Source organism: Zea mays, chromosome 9 (assembly GCF_902167145.1).
Source record: "Zea mays cultivar B73 chromosome 9, Zm-B73-REFERENCE-NAM-5.0, whole genome shotgun sequence".
Classification (NCBI taxonomy): Eukaryota; Viridiplantae; Streptophyta; class Magnoliopsida; order Poales; family Poaceae; genus Zea; species Zea mays.
In genome coordinates, this window is record NC_050104.1 from 14,988,064 (window position 1) to 15,005,615 (window position 17,552).

The following is a 17,552-nucleotide window of genomic DNA, read 5'->3' on the forward strand; positions in this document are numbered from 1 at the left end:
TAAGACGGGGCTAAAGATAAGTACGGATAAGTACGGATTAGCTATAGTTGGCTAGCTTGTTGGTTAACAATTAGCTAAACTTTGGCTAGCTAGATGGTAAACAATTAGTTAAAAGTTTAGCAAAAGAATTAGTTCACCTATTAACTCAGTTTGTTGCCTCCTTTTTATTATGCCAACTAATTTGCAGACCTGATGATAAATTCTCATCGATGATAATAATGATAAAATAGCAAATATCCCACTTGGCGGCGCCCCTGCCGTCGATTTCGTCGCTGGTCGAACCGTCTTTACCGCCAACGCAGCGGCGGCAAGCGGAGGTCCACAGGGCCGACGGATGCCCGCGGTTATATCGTCTGTGAAATCAACATCTACCAATCATAAGCGTGGCGGCTTCGAGATCGACTGGGACCATTGAATGATTGAATTTTTAAGCGTCACTCCATCGTCCTCATCCACATCACCCACGACATTGATGCCAACGTTAGATCAACTCCAAAAGAATGCTAAAAAGTTTCTTTTAAAAATGATTATTGAAGGCATTCTAATTTTTTTTAGAAGTGAGTTATAGCGTGTACTCCAACAGTTCCCTAAAGTATATAAAAAACCTGAAATCTGTCTATCTGTGATTTCAGGCTGATTTCTGTACAACAGAAACAAACAGATGAACCAACAGTATTATTGGCCAGACACAAGGAAAATCAAAACAAAAAAAGCATTTTATCCTTCGTTGTAGCCTGTAGGCGTTCTGCTCCAATTTCCCGTACGTGGAACAAACAAATCAAAGAATTTCATTCTCTCTCCTACTTCCAGGCGTTCTGCTCTTGCTACTCGTGGCTGGCAGCCTGGCGCCGTGTGCGCGCGGCGAAATACGCGGGAGCCTGTGCGTGCGGAGGGCGGACAGATTGGGGACTGGGGAGGGATACATGACGCGAAAATATACGGGAGAAGATGATGGGACGAGGGACGCCAAATTTTTAGTGAAAGGACGAGGGAGCTGAACAAGAAAGACCAGTTTTCCTTCCTAATAAGGCCTTGTTCGTTTCTGTTGGATTGGTGGGTCGGAATAATTCCTAACCGGATTGTTTTTCTAATTTATATAAACTTTGATTGAGTGGAACGAATCCGGGTGCAATCCGACACAAACGAACAAGGCCTAATGGTTTTGGGTTGATTTACATCTTTTAAAGTTTCTCTTAGTCTCCGTCATTTCAGCTTGGATCTGAGGTTCTCTCTAACCATTGTCCCCATACATTCGTTTATCTATACTTTCTAATATATTTCACTCTTTCTCTAAAAGATTTTTCTCTTTTACTTAGTTTATCTTAAACATTTTTCTCTATACAACTTCCCCTATATTAATTAACATACATATTTACCATTTTTGACTTTTTTAAAAAATCATAATATTGCCATAGTGCACATTATTATTATATCATAGGGCATAATTAAAATTAAAAACGATATAATTAACCTGTAAAAGAGACAAATACATTTTTAGTTATCTACTGGAAATTGTAGCCCTATTGGTGGGGAAATTGTAGCCCCATACCTAGAGGTGGCAATAAACTCAATATCTTAGACTACAAATAATCAAATTGGATTCTATTTCTATTTATTTATGAACTAAAAGTAATTAAAAACTCAAACAAATTATAAAACGACATTTGGATCGTGATCTACCACGCCTACCCGTACGTGCGGTCAGAGAGCTATCTGGGGTGGCATTGGAGTTGGAGCCGGCCTGACAGCACCAGAGAGAGGGTTGCCGACATGGGAGAAGCGGCAGACCGCGAGCGGCCGCCGTGGCGCTGCACGGTAGCCGTGCAGGCCGCGCTCTGCCTCGCGCTCTACGCGGCCTTCAGCCTCGGCGAGCCGCAGCTCATCCCGCGGGGCGGGGTGGACGCACTCGGGCGGGGCGCGCGCGGCGGCGGCGTCGCCTTCCTCAGCGTCGCTGGCGGCGCGCGCGGACCCATCGACCAGGAGAGGCTCCTGAGGCAGGTGCGCGCGTTTCGCACTCACCCACCCACCTCCACACCCTATAGGTCCGGGATCTCTTCTGCTTCACAGTTCACACGCGCCTTCCGGCGCCTGGTTCTGCTCTCCTCGTGGAGTGGTGTTCTTCATTTGGTTTCCCCTGTTTGCGACCTGGCATTGTCCCCTTCCCCATTGCTTCGTGATGCGCAGGATTTTCTTAGAGGCGCTCTTGTCGACCTCACCTCGTCCCCACTTCGCGTTGGCAATTGGCATGGTCGTTTGTGTGGTTGCAGCTCGCACACGCGTGAAACATGGTCTCGTTCACCACGGTAGCCTTCTTATACAACGCATCACACTATCCGACTCAGTCACAGGACCGAGACGACATCATACTCGTGTCTTAATCGGGGCGCAACAACCCGTTCGTTACGGCTTTCATTCGTACCGTTTAAACAAATAGAGATGATGTTTGTCGTACTTATCGCTCACACTGTCACACACACCAAGATTTGATCATCTCTCCACGGCTAGTGAAGGAATGGCTGCCGCCATCGTCTTCATCGCGTCCGAACGCCACAATCCGACTCCCATAACCGCTACTCCTAATCGCGAAGGTATACCTCTGTTTTACGTTTTCTAGTGACTAAGTTACGAGCTAAGTTCATAGACTATTAACAGTGGTACTAGAGCCAATAATAGTGTTCTTTCCTTTTATTTATTTTATTTTCTGTATTTCCTTTAAGTTGGGCAAGGTTTTAAGCTTGAGTTCAAAGTTTTAAGAATGTTTTTTCCCTGCAAGAATTTTTTTTCTTCTCAATTTCGTCGTACCTTCTTGCCTCCTACACACTAAGATCCAATCTCTCTGTGGTCTCCCAATCCTAAAGATATATCATCCGATCTATTTATTGTCTAGTGGTTAGGACGTTAGGTTACGGGTTAAGGTCGTAGATTGCTAACATAGTGCTCAGTAAATCTTGCACGGAACATGTTGAGTGCGCAACGGTTGAACCATGGAATTAAATTCAGAAATGACTCCCCTCATTCTGACAACGATTTGCTCACGTAGTTGCGTGTCCTGTTCTTCTGACCAGCCATGCGTTTCCACAGGTTCTACCGTAATAGATGTCAGGTTTGATGGCCTACACATGCCTGATCCAAGATTGGTATTACTATATAACCATGTCATTGGACTTACCTGGATCCGGCACATGCATATGTTCTTCCCGATGAGGCACACGTGCCTCCTGATAATGCTTTCACTGCAATAAGCACTGACCTGTCCCGAACTGCATTCTTGTATAGTGATCGTGCCCCACCAATCTTCTCCGTAATTCCGTATGTATCAGTTAACGCTACACAAGTACACAAGTTAGTTCTGATTTTCCACTAGCCCGTTTGGCATATTTTTGCCGCTGATCGATGCAAAAGTCTGTCTTTGGTGTTCCTTGGAAATGTCAGGTTGTTTGTGACTCTATTGATCCACAATCTAGCCTTTTTTTCCTCTTTCATGGCATTAAAAAATGCACCAAGGAAGAATGTATATTTTCTACAATCATTTCTCGGTTTGCCTTTTTGATAAAAAACCGTTATCTATGAAGATGGAGACCACAGCAAAGCTTTATGAAGTCAAGTTCGTGCTGGATGTTACTCAACTGGGAGCGGATGATCCACTCTGGCAAAATGTATGTATTTAGTGATAATAATGTTGGTCTCATGTGTAATATTACTTGTGCATTACCATTGTAACATTAAGTGAATCAAATTCTCAGCTCTATGGTTTGTTTGTTTGTTTGTTTCCTATTTTTAGGGTTCCATGTACTTCCAGGCTCTGAACATCCCGTGGTAAGCTAGTAGTTCCTGGTTCACACATGTAAACTGACTTAATAGTAAGGAAAATGTAGCTCAATAGTTCGCTGTACTGCCCAAGGTTTGCCCTCTTCTGTGTATACATTAAATTTCTTCTCCATAAGGTACTCCACTTCATCACATGGGCGGACGGTTGGTAACTTTTTGAAGAAAGTGAAGATGCCCTACGATCAGGTTCTAGATATTATTGGTCTGGGCACATGGCCTCTGCAGGTATTAAATCTTGAGCACCTTTGAGTTCATTGTAGCAGGCAACCTATCTGATAAACAGCAGCACATCACCTTACATACGCCGGCAATTATGGATTCTTATACATTGATTTGTGACTGTTTTTACAAGGAACCTCTACATGGTGGCAGGATAAGCACTTCTTACAAGGGACAAATTAAATGGTTGGATCGATTACTAGCACTCACTGAAAGCAATTGGTAAGTGCTTACTAGCACTTGTCCCTGTGTTTGTGCAAACTCTTTGTATTGTTATTGGATATGCTAGTTTTTTTAGATAATGGGAATTGAAAGTTCCCGACTTTTGTCTCAAAGAGACTACAGCCGATTTATTACAAACTCAGACAACATAATATAGAGCTGAGAAACGAAACTAGAGACAAAGCCTAAATGCAGATCCCCATCCATGATGTCTAAAAATATGCATCACCAATTCTTCCAAACTACAACATGCCTTGTTTAAAGAGATGCACTGAGTTAGCGGGACTGAGTTAGCATTGTATAGTTTAGTATTGAAGAATGAAGGTACCTTGAGAAACTTTAAACATCCATAAGAAATAGTAAAATAACCCTGTTTAGTTGAATTTATGCCTTCATGCTGCATATGGAGATTTATGCATGTGTTACTGTCTGTAACCATAATGCTCACATTCTTTTTGTTTTAAAAAAGGAAAATAGTTGTTGGATATAATCCATTACTTGTTTGCAATGGGAAAGAAACAACAAAGCTCGATGTGCCATTTCAACATATTTTTGCAAAATATGAAGTGGTAACTTCTGTCCTCTTCATTGATCGCCTTTTTTCCTTTAAATTAATGATTGCTAGTACTTAGTTCCCTCTATACATATAGAATGCATACATAAGCATGGGCGGGTCTTGTGGCTACTTCCATCGAGACAACTCGATACTGTACATTGGACACCCCAGGAGCCCTGGTGGTGCCCAAACAAGTGTAGATGGTTTTTTCTTGCACAGAGTTAGACCCCTCGAGATGGTGAGTTCATGACTCTACGCGACGCTTTCCCTTCTTTATCCCAATATCAGTACGAAACAACTAAATTTCCATTTGGCAAAATGTGGCAGGAGTCAATGTTGATAAATGTAGAAGGCAAGCTAGTTCAGAGATCTGATGTTCAGCAGCATGGAACGGGAGCCATGTGAACCTCACAACTTTCAGTTTCTGTTCCATTATGTCGTAGCGCCGAACAAAGGCGTGACATAATGTTGTGTTGTATTGTATTCATTCAGTTTAAAAAAAGCTGCATTAGATTTTTGTCATTTTGCCTGTTTCAACATGTTTGAGTTTGTAGGTAGTCTTTATCATTATTTACAAACATACAAGAGTTCACTATCACATGCAGAGTGCTGCCCAAGCAGGGACGAGAAGTTAGTTAATACATTACTTTTCTTTATCTGCTGGTTCTGTGCCAGTTGATCTCTCAACCGATACAGTCCGATTTTGTTTCAGAAATTTTAGATGATGGTTGCAAGGCTGTAACTATCGTTTTGATGATTCCTACGGCCCACTACATTTCATTTTATCTTTTACAAAAACTAAATTCAGAACTCAGAAAGATACGGTTGGTGGTATAGCAGTTTCTTTGGAGACTTGCTGACTGACAAAGAGTCTGTGAAATTGTGAATTCGCAGCTCCAAAGGTGGCTTTGGCTATCGCTTGGTTTTAATCTGTATCGGCTTCTACTGTTTTGTCTCTATGAATTGCAGCTCTAGCAGTCCGAACAGCTGGATTTAATATGGAAATTTATATCCTGCAGGGTAAAACAATAATGTTCATTCATCAAATCATAGAGCATACTGGTACAAGGAGCTGGGAGCATAGTCCATCTGATACTCTTGTGAAATCATAATACCCCGAAGCCCAGCAATAGCATCAACTTGTTCTAAATAAGAATAATATCAACTCAACAAGCACATGCGACAAAGTTGGTCACAATAGAGTTTCAGCAAATAAAAAAACTGATTTGAGAAACATAAGCGGTGTCTTTAAAGCTCCTATACTCATGCAAACACAGTTACACGGGAACTAATTGTTACCTAGAGGAAGGTGAATAGACAACGTTTGAAATTTCACAACTTAAAACAAACTTGAATCCTAAATTATATATTAGCTCAAAAACTAATCCAAAAGAGTAAGGAAAGGCCGAAGTTCTTGCACTTGATGCTCTTTTAAATTGTGGAATTAATTCAAAAGCAATATCACAAATGAAGATCTAGCAAGAACTTAGAGCGAGAGAGAGAGAGGAAGAACAAATTACAGAAAGTAAAGAACACAAGATACAACAATTTGTTTCCCATGTTCAGCTTCGAAGAGCCTACGTCCCCATTGAGGAGTTCCACCAGAGTCAGCCTCTTTCGATCTTCCCAAGTGATCCACCGATCAAATTGTGCCCTCGGTTCCTTTGATTTGATCTTTCTTTCTCACAAGGTACTCCATAGTGATTGGAGACTCTTTGCTAGTCATACACAATTGATGGGAGTTCGAACTCCAATGGAAGCAAGAGTGAGAAAGAGCGCACACAAAAGCATAACAACAACACCAAAGAACAAAGAACACAAGCGCACAACTACATCACAACTCTTTCTAGACTCTTCTCGGGAATATGGGCGCTTGGATAACTTTGTTGTGTTGCTCTAATGCTTAGGAATGAATCTCTAGAGCTTGGGTGACTTGGTTGCTCGAGGAGGCTAGTTAGGGGGCTATTTATAGTATAAATGCCCTCAAAGAGTTATTGAGAGAATTGCCAAAAATCTACTATCGGCAGGTGCACCACACCCAACGGTCGTTCGTCATCAATGGGAACTGCTCCAGCCTTCCCTCCTCATGGGACACCAGCCACATGTCAGTTAGCCGTTGAGATGACCGTTGATGGGTTGAGAGAGTCATTTTTATTTTATTTTATTTTTATTTTCTACTGCTTAAAATGATACTTTTACTCTTACTGCTCGTACTAGATTACAACTCCTTTTAACGTAACCCTCACAGCCCCTCTCTACTTCATTAATTTAAGTTAGTATCTTTACAGATCCAGCGAAGATGACGTTTAGTCGAAGGCAAAGGAACATCTTGTTTTTTCGTATCCACCGTACATGACGTTTATCCATTCCTAATGTTGAGGCTGGCCAAAAAACTTCCTGCTTTTGTGTCTTTATGCAAGCGATTCTTCATGAGATGATGCAAAGATTTAGATTGAACACTATGTCCACCAAGTTTGCCTCCATAGTTATGATTAATTGATTATCTTGTGAAATGATAACGTCTTATATATGCATGCCCATGTAGTTTGTTTCTCTGGTAGTGGTGGTGGTAGTACCAGGAGCCCTAGTTAATATGTTGTATATTTTTTTGAAGTAAATGTTACTGTAGGGGGTCCTACAGTATTTTATTGCTTATTGCTTTTAAGGAAACCAGAGCGGGGTAGAAGATACAGGAGGGTGAGTACAGAGGAAAGAGGAATTACAGGACAGAATAAAGAAGCCAGGTTCTAATTTTATCTCCAATTACTGGTTTAACTCGGTGACTGAGAAGGTTCATTTCGGATTTGAACATAGCTCGACAACCTTCTACCGTGGGCGGAGTCTCATTGAACACCCAATTATTTCTGCATTTCCAGATGCCCCAGGTCAATAGAATTATAGCTTCAAGTTTCCAAGGGACGTGCCAACGTCTTCTAATTCTTAAAATGGTGTTTAGTAAATCCGCAGAAAGTGAAGGAGAAATTCCAATCAAGGACCAACATCTCTTAGCAAAATTGCATCTGAAAAAGAGGTGAATGGTCGTCTCTTCAACTTGGAGAATACAGTTGTCACAGGAGTAAGATTCCAAAAACATGGACCGCTGCCTCAGAAAAGCTCTAGTATTTAGTCTGTCTTTCAGTAGTAGCCAAAAGAACACCTTGTGCTTGGGTTGACATTTGGATTTCCACAACCAAGAGAAAATGGGGTGTGTACACTGGTTACCCATCAGATGAGCATAAATTTTTTGCGAGGAAAATAAGCCAGAAGGAGTAGAGCAGCACCATTTGTCTTTGTGATTATTAGGTGGGAGATTATCCAAGCAATCATTCAACTCTTGAAGTTGAACAAAGGCTTCAGTGGACAACGGTGCATGGAACAATTCTTGGGAGTCAGCCAATCTTGTCTGTAGCACAGTGATGTCTTTGCAGGCAGAGAAGGACCAAAGTTCTGGATACTGTGTTGATTTGGGAATATCATCCCAGTTATCATGCCAGAGAAGTGTTGTTTTTCCATCACCAATTTCCACCCTAACAATACTCTTAAATGGTTGAAGCGTTTTAAGGATATCTCGCCACCAAAAAGAACCAACTGGTTTATCCGAGGGCAGAGAATTACTGTAGTGATTGGTCCAAATAATACTGACCCAGGGGGTGGCAGCTCTGTTGAAAAAATTATGAAGGTTTTTCATGAGAAGGGCTTGATTTTGTAATGACAGATTGATTACACCCAATCCTCCCTGATGTTTTGGCCTGCAAACCGAACTCCAAGCAACTTGAGGGGGTTTCTTGGCATTTAAATCAGCACCTCTCCAAAGGCAGTGCCTTCTGAGTCTGTCAATATGCTAGATCACCGTTTTGGGGAGCTTCAGAGTGCACATGTAATATGTTGGAAGAGAGAAGAAGACTGCATTAACCATTTGAAGCCTTCCAGCCTGTGATAAGAAGATGGAGGTAGACGCCAGTCTTTTTTCAATTTTCTGGATAAGGGGTAGAAAAGCACCCAATTTAGGTCTTTGGATACCCAAGGGAAGCCCTAAGTAAGTAAAGGACAATGATCCAATTTTGCAATGAAAAGTATTTGCAAGGATCTCCATTTTCTGGTCCGTGACATTGATGGGGTAAATGTTGGACTTATGGTAATTCACATGGAGCCCAGTGGAGTCAGCAAAAGAGTTGAGCATTGCTTTTAAGAAGAAAAGTTGTCTAGGACAGGATTCCATTATGAGAATAGTATCATCAGCATATTGTATGATAGGGAAATCCGGGCCACAATTGTTTGGTAATGGAAGACGAAGAATGCCACCTTCGCAGGCCTTGTTGACAATAGACTGTAAAAGGTCAGCAGCAAGAACAAAAAGAAGCGGAGATAGGGGGTCGCCTTGACTGACGCCGCGTCGACAGTGAAATCTTTTCCCAGGGACTCCATTCAAAAGAACTTCAGAAGATCCGGAGCCAAGAATCATAGAGATCCAGTGGATCCATTTATTACCGAACCCCTTGTGTCTCAGGATCTCTAAGATAGCAGCATGCTCCAGCTTATCAAATGCCTTCTCAAAGTCAAGCTTTAGAATAACCATTTCTTTTCTGGATTTGTGACACAGTGAAATATATTCAAAAGCCCAAGCTAAGCAATCCTGGATCGATCTATCCTTGATAAAACCATATTGATTCCGATGGACGAGCTTTGTGATCACCAGCTGCAGACGATTGGCTAAGATTTTTGTTAAGACTTTGATACTCGTGTTAAGGAGGGAGATGGGTCTGTAGTCACCAACAGAATCAGGAGAGCCATTTTTGGGAATGAGGGTCACATATGATCCGTTGATGCTATGCATGCAGAGAGATCCTTAAAAAAATTTGTTGAATAGGTCATAGAAATCAGGGGCAATTACCGGCCAGCATTTTTTAACAAAGTCTGTGTTAAAGCCATCCGGACCTGGCGATTTATTTGAAGGCAGACGTGCAATGATTTGATCGATCTCCAGGCTAGAGAAAGGTTGTTCAAGCTCGGATAGATTACCAATTGGCTGAATCAAAAGTTGAAGACCATAGTAGTTTGCTGAGAAGTCCCCAAACGGTTCTTGAAGGCATTAAAAAGCACAACTTCTTTTTCATTATGAGAGAGCGCCATATTTCCATTATCATCTTTTAGAGAGGAGATAAGGTTATGTCTGTGCTTGATAGTGGCATTGGCGTGAAAGAATTTAGTGCCGGCATCTCCAAGGGTGGCCCATTTGATTTGACCTCTTTGCTTCCAATAAATCTGTTGTTTAGCTAAAAGATCTTGTAAATGGAGAAGCAGGATTTCTTTGAAGTTCCATTCCTGAATGGTTAAGTCTCTGCTCTCCTCAATGAAGTCTAGCAGTTGCACCACCAACTTGACCTTATCAATCAATTTTGTTAAGTTGGGGAGAGACTTACACCAGCCATGGATGTGCTTGCGTTCCCTTTTAAACTTTGCCATGAGCCTTTTAGCAGGGTCTGGTTGAAAGATAGGCTGATTCCAAGGGTCTTGAAAGATAGAGTGGAAATCATCAAGCTGAAGCCAATAGTTTTCAAATCTAAAGATGGGTGGCTTGGGCACATTGATTTGGACATTGACCATCCAAGGGATATGATCCGAGGTTCCTCTAGGAAGCGTGAGTGCAGAGGTAGCTGGAAAGATGACCGACCAAGCTTGTGAGACAAAGCACCAATCAAGTTTTTCGAGAAGCGGGTGACGTTGCATATTTGACCAAGTGTATGCTTGTCCTTTGAGTGGAATTTCCTGCAGTCCCAGTTGACTGATTGCCAGATTAAAACCCATCATTCTGAGGTGATCCCCACCCGGTTTGTTGCGGTTATCAGGGGATCTGATCATATTAAAGTCACCGAGGAAGATCCATAATTTGTTGTCATCAATCTCAATGCTGGAAAACCAAGAGAGAAATTCATCTCTCCTATGAGGAGTATAAGGGGCATAAATGTTGGTGAGCCACCAGGTTTGATTGGTAAGCTTTGTATGGAATCAGATTGTGTGACCGAAAGAATTTTGATCAATAATCTCCCCATCAAAAAGAGAGCCTTTCCAAAGTGTTATGAAGCCCCCAGAAGCGCCAATAGAAGGACCGAATTCAAACTTATCAAAGGATCTGCTGCAGAAGCGACGAATGTAGGAATCATCAAAGGACTCTTTTTTGTCTCTTGGATACATATGATATCACATTTAGAGTCCGAGATGTTATTTCGTAAGGAATTCCATTTAGTCTCTGAGCTAATTCCTCTAATGTTATGAGACAAAATTTTCAAGGAGTGGTGTAAGTTCTGAGGCCGAAAGTCATGGTAAACTATCAGTCTTAAAATTAAGGAATTCCGGTATGCATAGCATACACCAATAGCTCCTTGTTCCCGTATAAATCCATAAACAGTAGAATTGAAAGGGCCACATGCATAATCAACATGACATGAGGGGAATAAGGCATCCAATGGGCCCAACCGGAAAAATGTAAAGAGAGCCCACATAACAAATAACCGAACCTACAGCCATCAGAATTAACCATTTCAGGCAGCAAAGAGTCATTGACTCCAACAGAGTTAATTGTATCAAACAGGAAATAAACCTCGGTTCCATCAGAGTACGTTTCAGAAAAACAAAGAGCGCCACATGCGCGCCAGCTCCAACCGTTAACCAACAAAATAGTTGCCAACCAGTGTACAGAAAACACCAAACGGCCCAAAAGGGGGAGGCCAAAGCCTTACAACCCCTCCGAGGTATTGTCTTCATCATCATTGTCATCATTGAAGTGAGGGTCCCCCACCTGTTCATTAGAGAAGTCGGATTCCTCATCCTTGCTGTCGGTGGAAGCAACCGGCAGTGGGTTATCAACCTACCCTTAGTACAGAAATGGGTTCTTTGCAAGAAAGAATTACTTCTACCAAAAAGGGGTCTATAACTTCGATCCAAGCAGTTTATGTACCTGCAGACGATTTGACCGACCCTGCTCCTGCCACAACATTTGCACATTTGGACGCTACTACCGTACTTTCCAGAGGATTAGCTTCCAAGGGTATTTATCCCGCAGTAGATCCTTTAGATTAAACCTCAACTATGTTACAGCCTCGGATTGTTGGCAACGAACATTATAAAACTGCGCTAAGAGTTAAGGACCCGTTGGTCAAAGGAAAGGGGGGGCCTGATTCCAGGACGGAGCCGTATGAGGCGAGAGTCTGAATGGCAGTACCAGTGGCCTTGGATCTGTTAGTCCTCCGGATTTAGCTTGGAAGGGGGTCATTATATTGCTTTTGAATCGTAGTATTGTGGACTGCCAACTGAAATGTTCATCAAGCATCGGTCCTAATTGATCCTAATTGCTTAATGCAATGTATGACTATACGAAAGTTTTGTGGGTTGCGGTGTGAAATAAGTAATGTTGATGTCACTTTACTTTATATGTACTGTGATTTTTTGTGTGTACTGAATTTAATTTTGCTTGTTGTCTAATCACTGCCAAAGGAAGGACTATTACAATATTTTCGATTATACGTGTCATCAATGCACCTAATGGTCTAGTTTTGAGCTAATGACACTTGGAAACAAAATTTGGTAAAATTTTAAGATGAAGATGATGTTAATTTGGAGCATTATACTTGCTCCTTTTTACCTAACCATAATCACTTTCATTTCCCATTCGAAGAGGAGGAAATGTAGATTACAAGGCATGTCCGTAGCTACCTGTATCCCTAGCATTTCTAGTGTGCACAGTACCAAGCATAGTAACACATTAGGCAGCATAAACTGGCCAATGCTCCTAAGCAGTGTACTTTACAACCTCTCCCGTAGGCCGTAGTCCCATCCCATCCCGTCGAGGGCCAATCTGCACGAGGGGTTGTTAAGAGGTCTCATATGCAAGCACCGAGTGGAAAGAAGTCGCACCCCAGGTCGCTATCCGTGAATGAGAGATCATCCTTTTCCTGCATTAGAATAAAAACAAGCCTTCAACAAATTGGATTTGAAGGATCATACATGTTTTGTGGGGTCGTTTTGGCTCTACATTTTTTTTTTGGCAAGAGTGTAGCATTTCAAGAATTCCTAGTGGGACAGAATGTCAGATAGGTATGGTTCCAATGCCTGAAGTTTAGGGAAGGTTTTGTAACTTACAAAACTAAGAGTAAAGACTACCAAAAAAGCATTGAACATAATAGTACAAGTTAATTTTTTTTAAAAAAATCATGTAGAAAAGTTGTAGGAGTTTTCTTTCTAAAAACAGACAGAAATAACTGTGGCAGCTAAAGGTCCATACCGCTTTGATCATGGAATTGAGAAGACCATCAAAATTGCAGCTACTAGAGCTAAAACCACCATGGAGCTTTGGAATCCCCAAATCATAAATATTCCTCTGCTTCAGTTTATCCTCTGATGACAAGGTGTTAGGCTTCATTTGTGGCATAAGATACGGCACATTTGGATCTGTTTGTTCAGTCATACAGGTGCCAAAATCGTGATTGAAACCTCCAGTGCTCAATCCTTGATGCAGATGGTCCTGTTTAATATCGTTCATGTCATGTCCAGAGTTGCCTGCAACTCCAAACTGCAAGTAGTTTGAATGTCTCCCAGTATCAGGAGCGAGCAGCACTGGACTGCACGAACTAGCACCACCCTTGGCGTTGCTGGATGCTGTAAGGCTACCAGAGGGACAAACAGGCATGTTTACTGAAAAATTTGTTCCACCATTGCTGTCGAATGGATCTTGCAGCTGTAACTTGTCAGCAGTAAATCCATCATTTATTGGAAGAGTGCCCTGCGGGGATATACCGGAGTCCTGCAAATTAGCCGAAACTCCAACAGTCCTCTCAACAAGTTCTGAACTCACAGATGCCATTGTTATTGGTGGCTGGGCACTAACTTTGGTTTGTACGCCCTCCAAAAGTTCTTGCGGTGGCAATGGACTGCTCGCAACTCTCTGGAGTGCACCAGACAGAGTGTTAGCCAGTGCACTCCCAGAGAAGACAGCAGACAAGTCGCCAGTTTCTTGCTGGATCCACTTCTGTTGGAGCTGGGGCAGCCCAAGAGAGGTGGCCGAGCCTTGTCCCAGATTTGGTTGCTGGTTTTCTTGTATACCGGAGAGCTGAAACTTGCTTGCGTCGCCAGCACAGTGGCTTATCATGCCATTGCTGGCAGCAGCTTGAACTGTGATGGCAGGAGCAAGCTCCGGGACCCCGAATGCTGCCGCGGTAGTTCTACCAAGCGAGCCGTGGTGTGGGATGAAGGACGATAGAGCAGCACAGGGGGCGAAAGGTTGGTAGCTCTGAAGGCCTTCAAAGGCTCCCATGTGGAGAAAGGGGTCTCTACCTCCAAATGCGGCGACAATGCTAGCTTGCTGTGATGCCACAGCACTTAACCGTTTCAGATAGAGCCTGTATTTCTGCATATCACACAACACTAACTGGTTAGGCATTAACACTAAGTATGCACAACAGTTTATACTTTTAATTGAAATATCTCTATATTTAGAGTTAGAGGCATTAAATAACACTGGTTTTCATATTATGTAGGTTCTTCCAAACCATGAACACATGACCTAACACCTAAAAAACAAAACTGAAATGATGTCTTTCGTGATGCTTTAGCACCAGCCATAACACAAAACTAAGCTATGGTAAGCAGCACTTGGATCTGTCGATAGTTAAGTAATAAGTGGCAAAAAAATCTGATGGTTTGGTACAAGATGATGCTGGACCCACTTCCCATTATGGCTTTGGTTCATATGCATCACAAGCTCAAAGGGCGTGTTCGGCTGGCTACAAGCCGACACTGTTGCAGCTGTTTGGACTGCTGCAGCTGCAATCCATAGAGAGAAAAATACTGTAGAAGCCGCAGCCGCAGCCGGATTGCAGCCGCAGCAAGCCGCAGCGAACAAGCTGAAAAACAGGTAGACGTAAAAGCAAAGCAGTAAAACAATTAATGCTAGCTAGGAGTACATGTACATCCCATACCTGTAGATGGCTCGCGACATTTTCCCTGGTGAGTTTCTCCACATTCATAAGCTCAAGAATCCTTTTCGGAACAGCTTCTGCATGCAACAGCAGCAAAACAAAGGACGAAACATGAATGAGTTGCTGTAACATGCAAGGACAAGAACATAAAAGCAGAAGGGAGCTGTGACAGTTCGATCGTTCGTACTATCAATCCCAAGCTGGTTGACGGCCGCGACGAATTTCCGGTGCAGCTCAATCGACCAGACGACTCTCGGCTTCTTAGCCGCGGAGGGCTCGTCGCCCTCCTGGAAATCGTTCTCCTCGCCGTCGTCCTCCTCGTCGCTGTGCATTTCCTTCCTCTTCCTGCCGATCCTCCCGCTCTGGTCGGAAGCCCCGGCAGTGGTCTGGCCGTGGCCGTGGCCGTGGCTGTGGCATGGATCCGCGCCTGGCAGCCTGTTGAAATCTTTGTAGACGTCAAGGTTGCTGCGCTCTCGCTTGCTGAACTTCCTCCTGACGACGTGCTGCCATATGTTCCTTAGCTCTTCGATGCGGACGGGTTTCAGGAGATAGTCGCAGGCGCCATGGGTTATCCCCTTCATCACGGATTTCGTCTCCCCGTTCACTGACAACACTGCGCAGAACGTGCACGGTTAGCATCATCCACATTTTACATGCCCAAACAGCATTACTCAGCAAGCCCCTCTCTCTCAAGATCGCTTGGCTATAGGAAGAAGGAACAGGATAGGAAGGTCTGAATCTTACTGATGACAGGTAGGTCCATCTCAAGCCCTACAAGCTCAAGGAGCTTGAATCCGTCCATGTCGGGCATGTGCACGTCGCTGATGACCAGATCGAACATGTCCCTGTTCTCCCTTAGCAGCTTCAGCGCGGTGATGGCCTGGTTGGTCGTTATTACTGCCAATGAAGCACACACAGCACCCCTTTTTTTTATCAGTTTACAGAACAAGTCTAATCAGCGAAGGTAACAGCGAGAGTTGCATTAGCAGCATGCCCGCGGCGACAAACATGTCAGATACTATGTGGTAACTATTGCAGCCGCAGAGGACATTTAAGTGATGGTTAGTACATGATAAATTGCTTGCCCCAAAAAAAGTACATGGTAAATTGCAAGCAGCAGCAGCAGCAGCAGCAGCAAAAGCAGTGTGCAGATTGTACAGAGAGCAGCTGCGGCGCAGACATTTTGTTTTTACTGTTGTTTACATGTAGACTAGAAAATGGCTAATGAAAGCGTACTTAACGGCACATAGATAATGATATGTAACAGTAATAACGGAATGGGGGAATGGATGGAGGTGGAGGAACTGAGGAAGCAAGACAAGAGTGCCCACCATGATACTGGCAGCGCCGCAGCAGGGTCTCGAGAACCTTGAGGCAGACGGGGTCGTCGTCGACCGCGAGGACCCGCATCCCGACGGGGAACTGGTCCCGCTCCCTCCCCGTGATCACACGCTTCTCCTCCATCCTCGCGGCCGCAGCGCCCAGAAGCATCCGGCCGGTTTATTCGCCCGCCGGCCAAAGTCCGAGCCGCGCGAAACCCAACTCAGAGCAGGAAGGAAACCGAGTCCCCAACCTCTCGGCTCAAAGCCACAGGCGAGAAACCCGAGGCGGCGGCGGCCGGGTTGCGCGAAACTAGAGCGAGCGAATGCCAGACAAAAGCAAGGAAGGGGGGGAGAACTCGCCCAGCACAGCAGCACCTGATGGGTCCGAGGTGCGGCCGGCCCCGACGGAAGAGAAAGCGGACGGAGACGCGGTTGGGAGGGTGAGGCTGGTGCAGAGAGCGGAAAAGCGAAAGCCGGAAAAAAGGCGGCGGCAGCAGGCAGGCAGCAGCTAGTGGCAAAACAACACCTGAAACTGAGAAAGAAAAGAAAAGAAAAGAAAAGGCGCGGCGTGATTTGTCGACGAGGCGGGGGAGGGCAGCGGCGGGCGGAGGTCAGGAACGAACCCAGCGCGCCTCCATGATTGCTTCGGTGCTGAGCGCCGGGGCAGGCAGGAGTTGGGAAAGCGAAAAGGGAGGTAGGGAGAGAGCGACGGGCCCGGGTAGAGCCCAAAAGACAGCGACACCGAAAACGGGACGTGGGGACGGGGCCAGGCGAGGCGAGAGGCGACAGCGACCGTCCAGTCCAGTCCAGGTGGTGGTGGCCGGGAACGCACGCAACGGCAACGCAAGCTGCCCAGGACGCGGGAACAGCACTGGCTGGCTGGCGGCACTAGGCAGGCACCGGCGACGGCGACAGTTGGCTCTTGTGGGAGAGGAAGCCGCGGGCGGAGGTAGCAGGGCGAGCGAGAGCGCGCGGAGAGGATGGATGGATGGGGGTGGATGGGAACGTGTGGGCGGCTGCTTTATAGGACGATGGCGGCGTATGGGCGTCGGCGCGTCGCGGTGGCGGCGTGAGGAACTGAGGATGCAACGCAACGGGGGAAATCAATTGCAGGGAGGTGGGGCCCGCACTCCACAAGCTTCCAGTGGCAGTTGGGTTGGGGGATTTGGCTCTTGTGCTTTGTCACGGGGGAGGAAGAGGGGAAATGGTCCAAAGGGAGCTCCGATGGCTGATGCAATGCAAAGGCGAGAAAAAGGTATCGTGTCCAAGGAATGTTATTTTAATGGATAACAATGCTTGCGCTCTTCTTCCATGACCAGGGGAACATATTTTATATATAAAAAAAGACAGTATGCTTAGTTGGGGCTAACTTTAGGATTATTATTATTATTATTATTATTATTATTATTATTATTATTATTATTATTATTAAGA

At 44.4% G+C, this 17,552-nt stretch overlaps 2 protein-coding genes across 3 annotated transcripts; one reads left to right on the forward strand and one right to left on the reverse strand.

Moving 5' to 3' along the window:
* Window positions 1-1,687: 1,687 nt before the first annotated feature.
* Window positions 1,688-5,480, forward strand: LOC100278723 (uncharacterized). The gene is made up of 8 exons (NM_001151907.2): window positions 1,688-1,998; window positions 3,573-3,656; window positions 3,782-3,816; window positions 3,945-4,053; window positions 4,181-4,269; window positions 4,739-4,838; window positions 4,920-5,063; window positions 5,153-5,480. The coding sequence occupies exons 1-8, from the start codon at window positions 1,771-1,773 to the stop codon at window positions 5,228-5,230; spliced, it is 867 nt and encodes a 288-aa protein (NP_001145379.2). The 5' UTR covers window positions 1,688-1,770; the 3' UTR covers window positions 5,231-5,480.
* A 6,843-nt stretch (window positions 5,481-12,323) lies between these two features.
* LOC100191412 (Putative two-component response regulator family protein) lies at window positions 12,324-17,259 on the reverse strand. 2 transcript variants are annotated; one of them, XM_008659770.4, is made up of 6 exons: window positions 16,128-17,259; window positions 15,541-15,693; window positions 14,984-15,409; window positions 14,797-14,873; window positions 13,104-14,225; window positions 12,324-12,774 (listed from the first exon to the last, which is right to left on the reverse strand). In XM_008659770.4, exons 1-6 carry the CDS (start codon window positions 16,285-16,287, stop codon window positions 12,703-12,705), a joined length of 2,010 nt encoding a protein of 669 aa, XP_008657992.1. In that variant the 5' UTR covers window positions 16,288-17,259; the 3' UTR covers window positions 12,324-12,702. The 2 variants fall into 2 exon arrangements, with proteins under 2 accessions (XP_008657992.1, NP_001130318.1); NM_001136846.1 differs by lacking the exons at window positions 15,541-15,693; window positions 16,128-17,259 and having other exon boundaries at window positions 12,406-12,774; window positions 14,984-15,251.
* Between the last annotated feature and the right edge of the window lie 293 nt (window positions 17,260-17,552).

Coding starts and splice junctions, on each gene's coding strand:
- LOC100278723 (NM_001151907.2), top strand. CDS start 1,771: ATGGGAGAAGCGGCAGACCGCGAGCGGCCGCCGTGGCGCTGCACGGTA. Junction 1,999..3,572: donor AGGAGAGGCTCCTGAGGCAG/GTGCGCGCGTTT, acceptor TTATCTATGAAG/ATGGAGACCACAGCAAAGCT. Junction 4,839..4,919: donor TTTTTGCAAAATATGAAGTG/GTAACTTCTGTC, acceptor CTATACATATAG/AATGCATACATAAGCATGGG.
- LOC100191412 (XM_008659770.4), bottom strand. CDS start 16,287: ATGCTTCTGGGCGCTGCGGCCGCGAGGATGGAGGAGAAGCGTGTGATC. Junction 15,410..15,540: donor GATGGACCTACCTGTCATCA/GTAAGATTCAGA, acceptor CGTTCTGCGCAG/TGTTGTCAGTGAACGGGGAG. Junction 12,775..13,103: donor TCAATTCCATGATCAAAGCG/GTATGGACCTTT, acceptor ATTCTAATGCAG/GAAAAGGATGATCTCTCATT.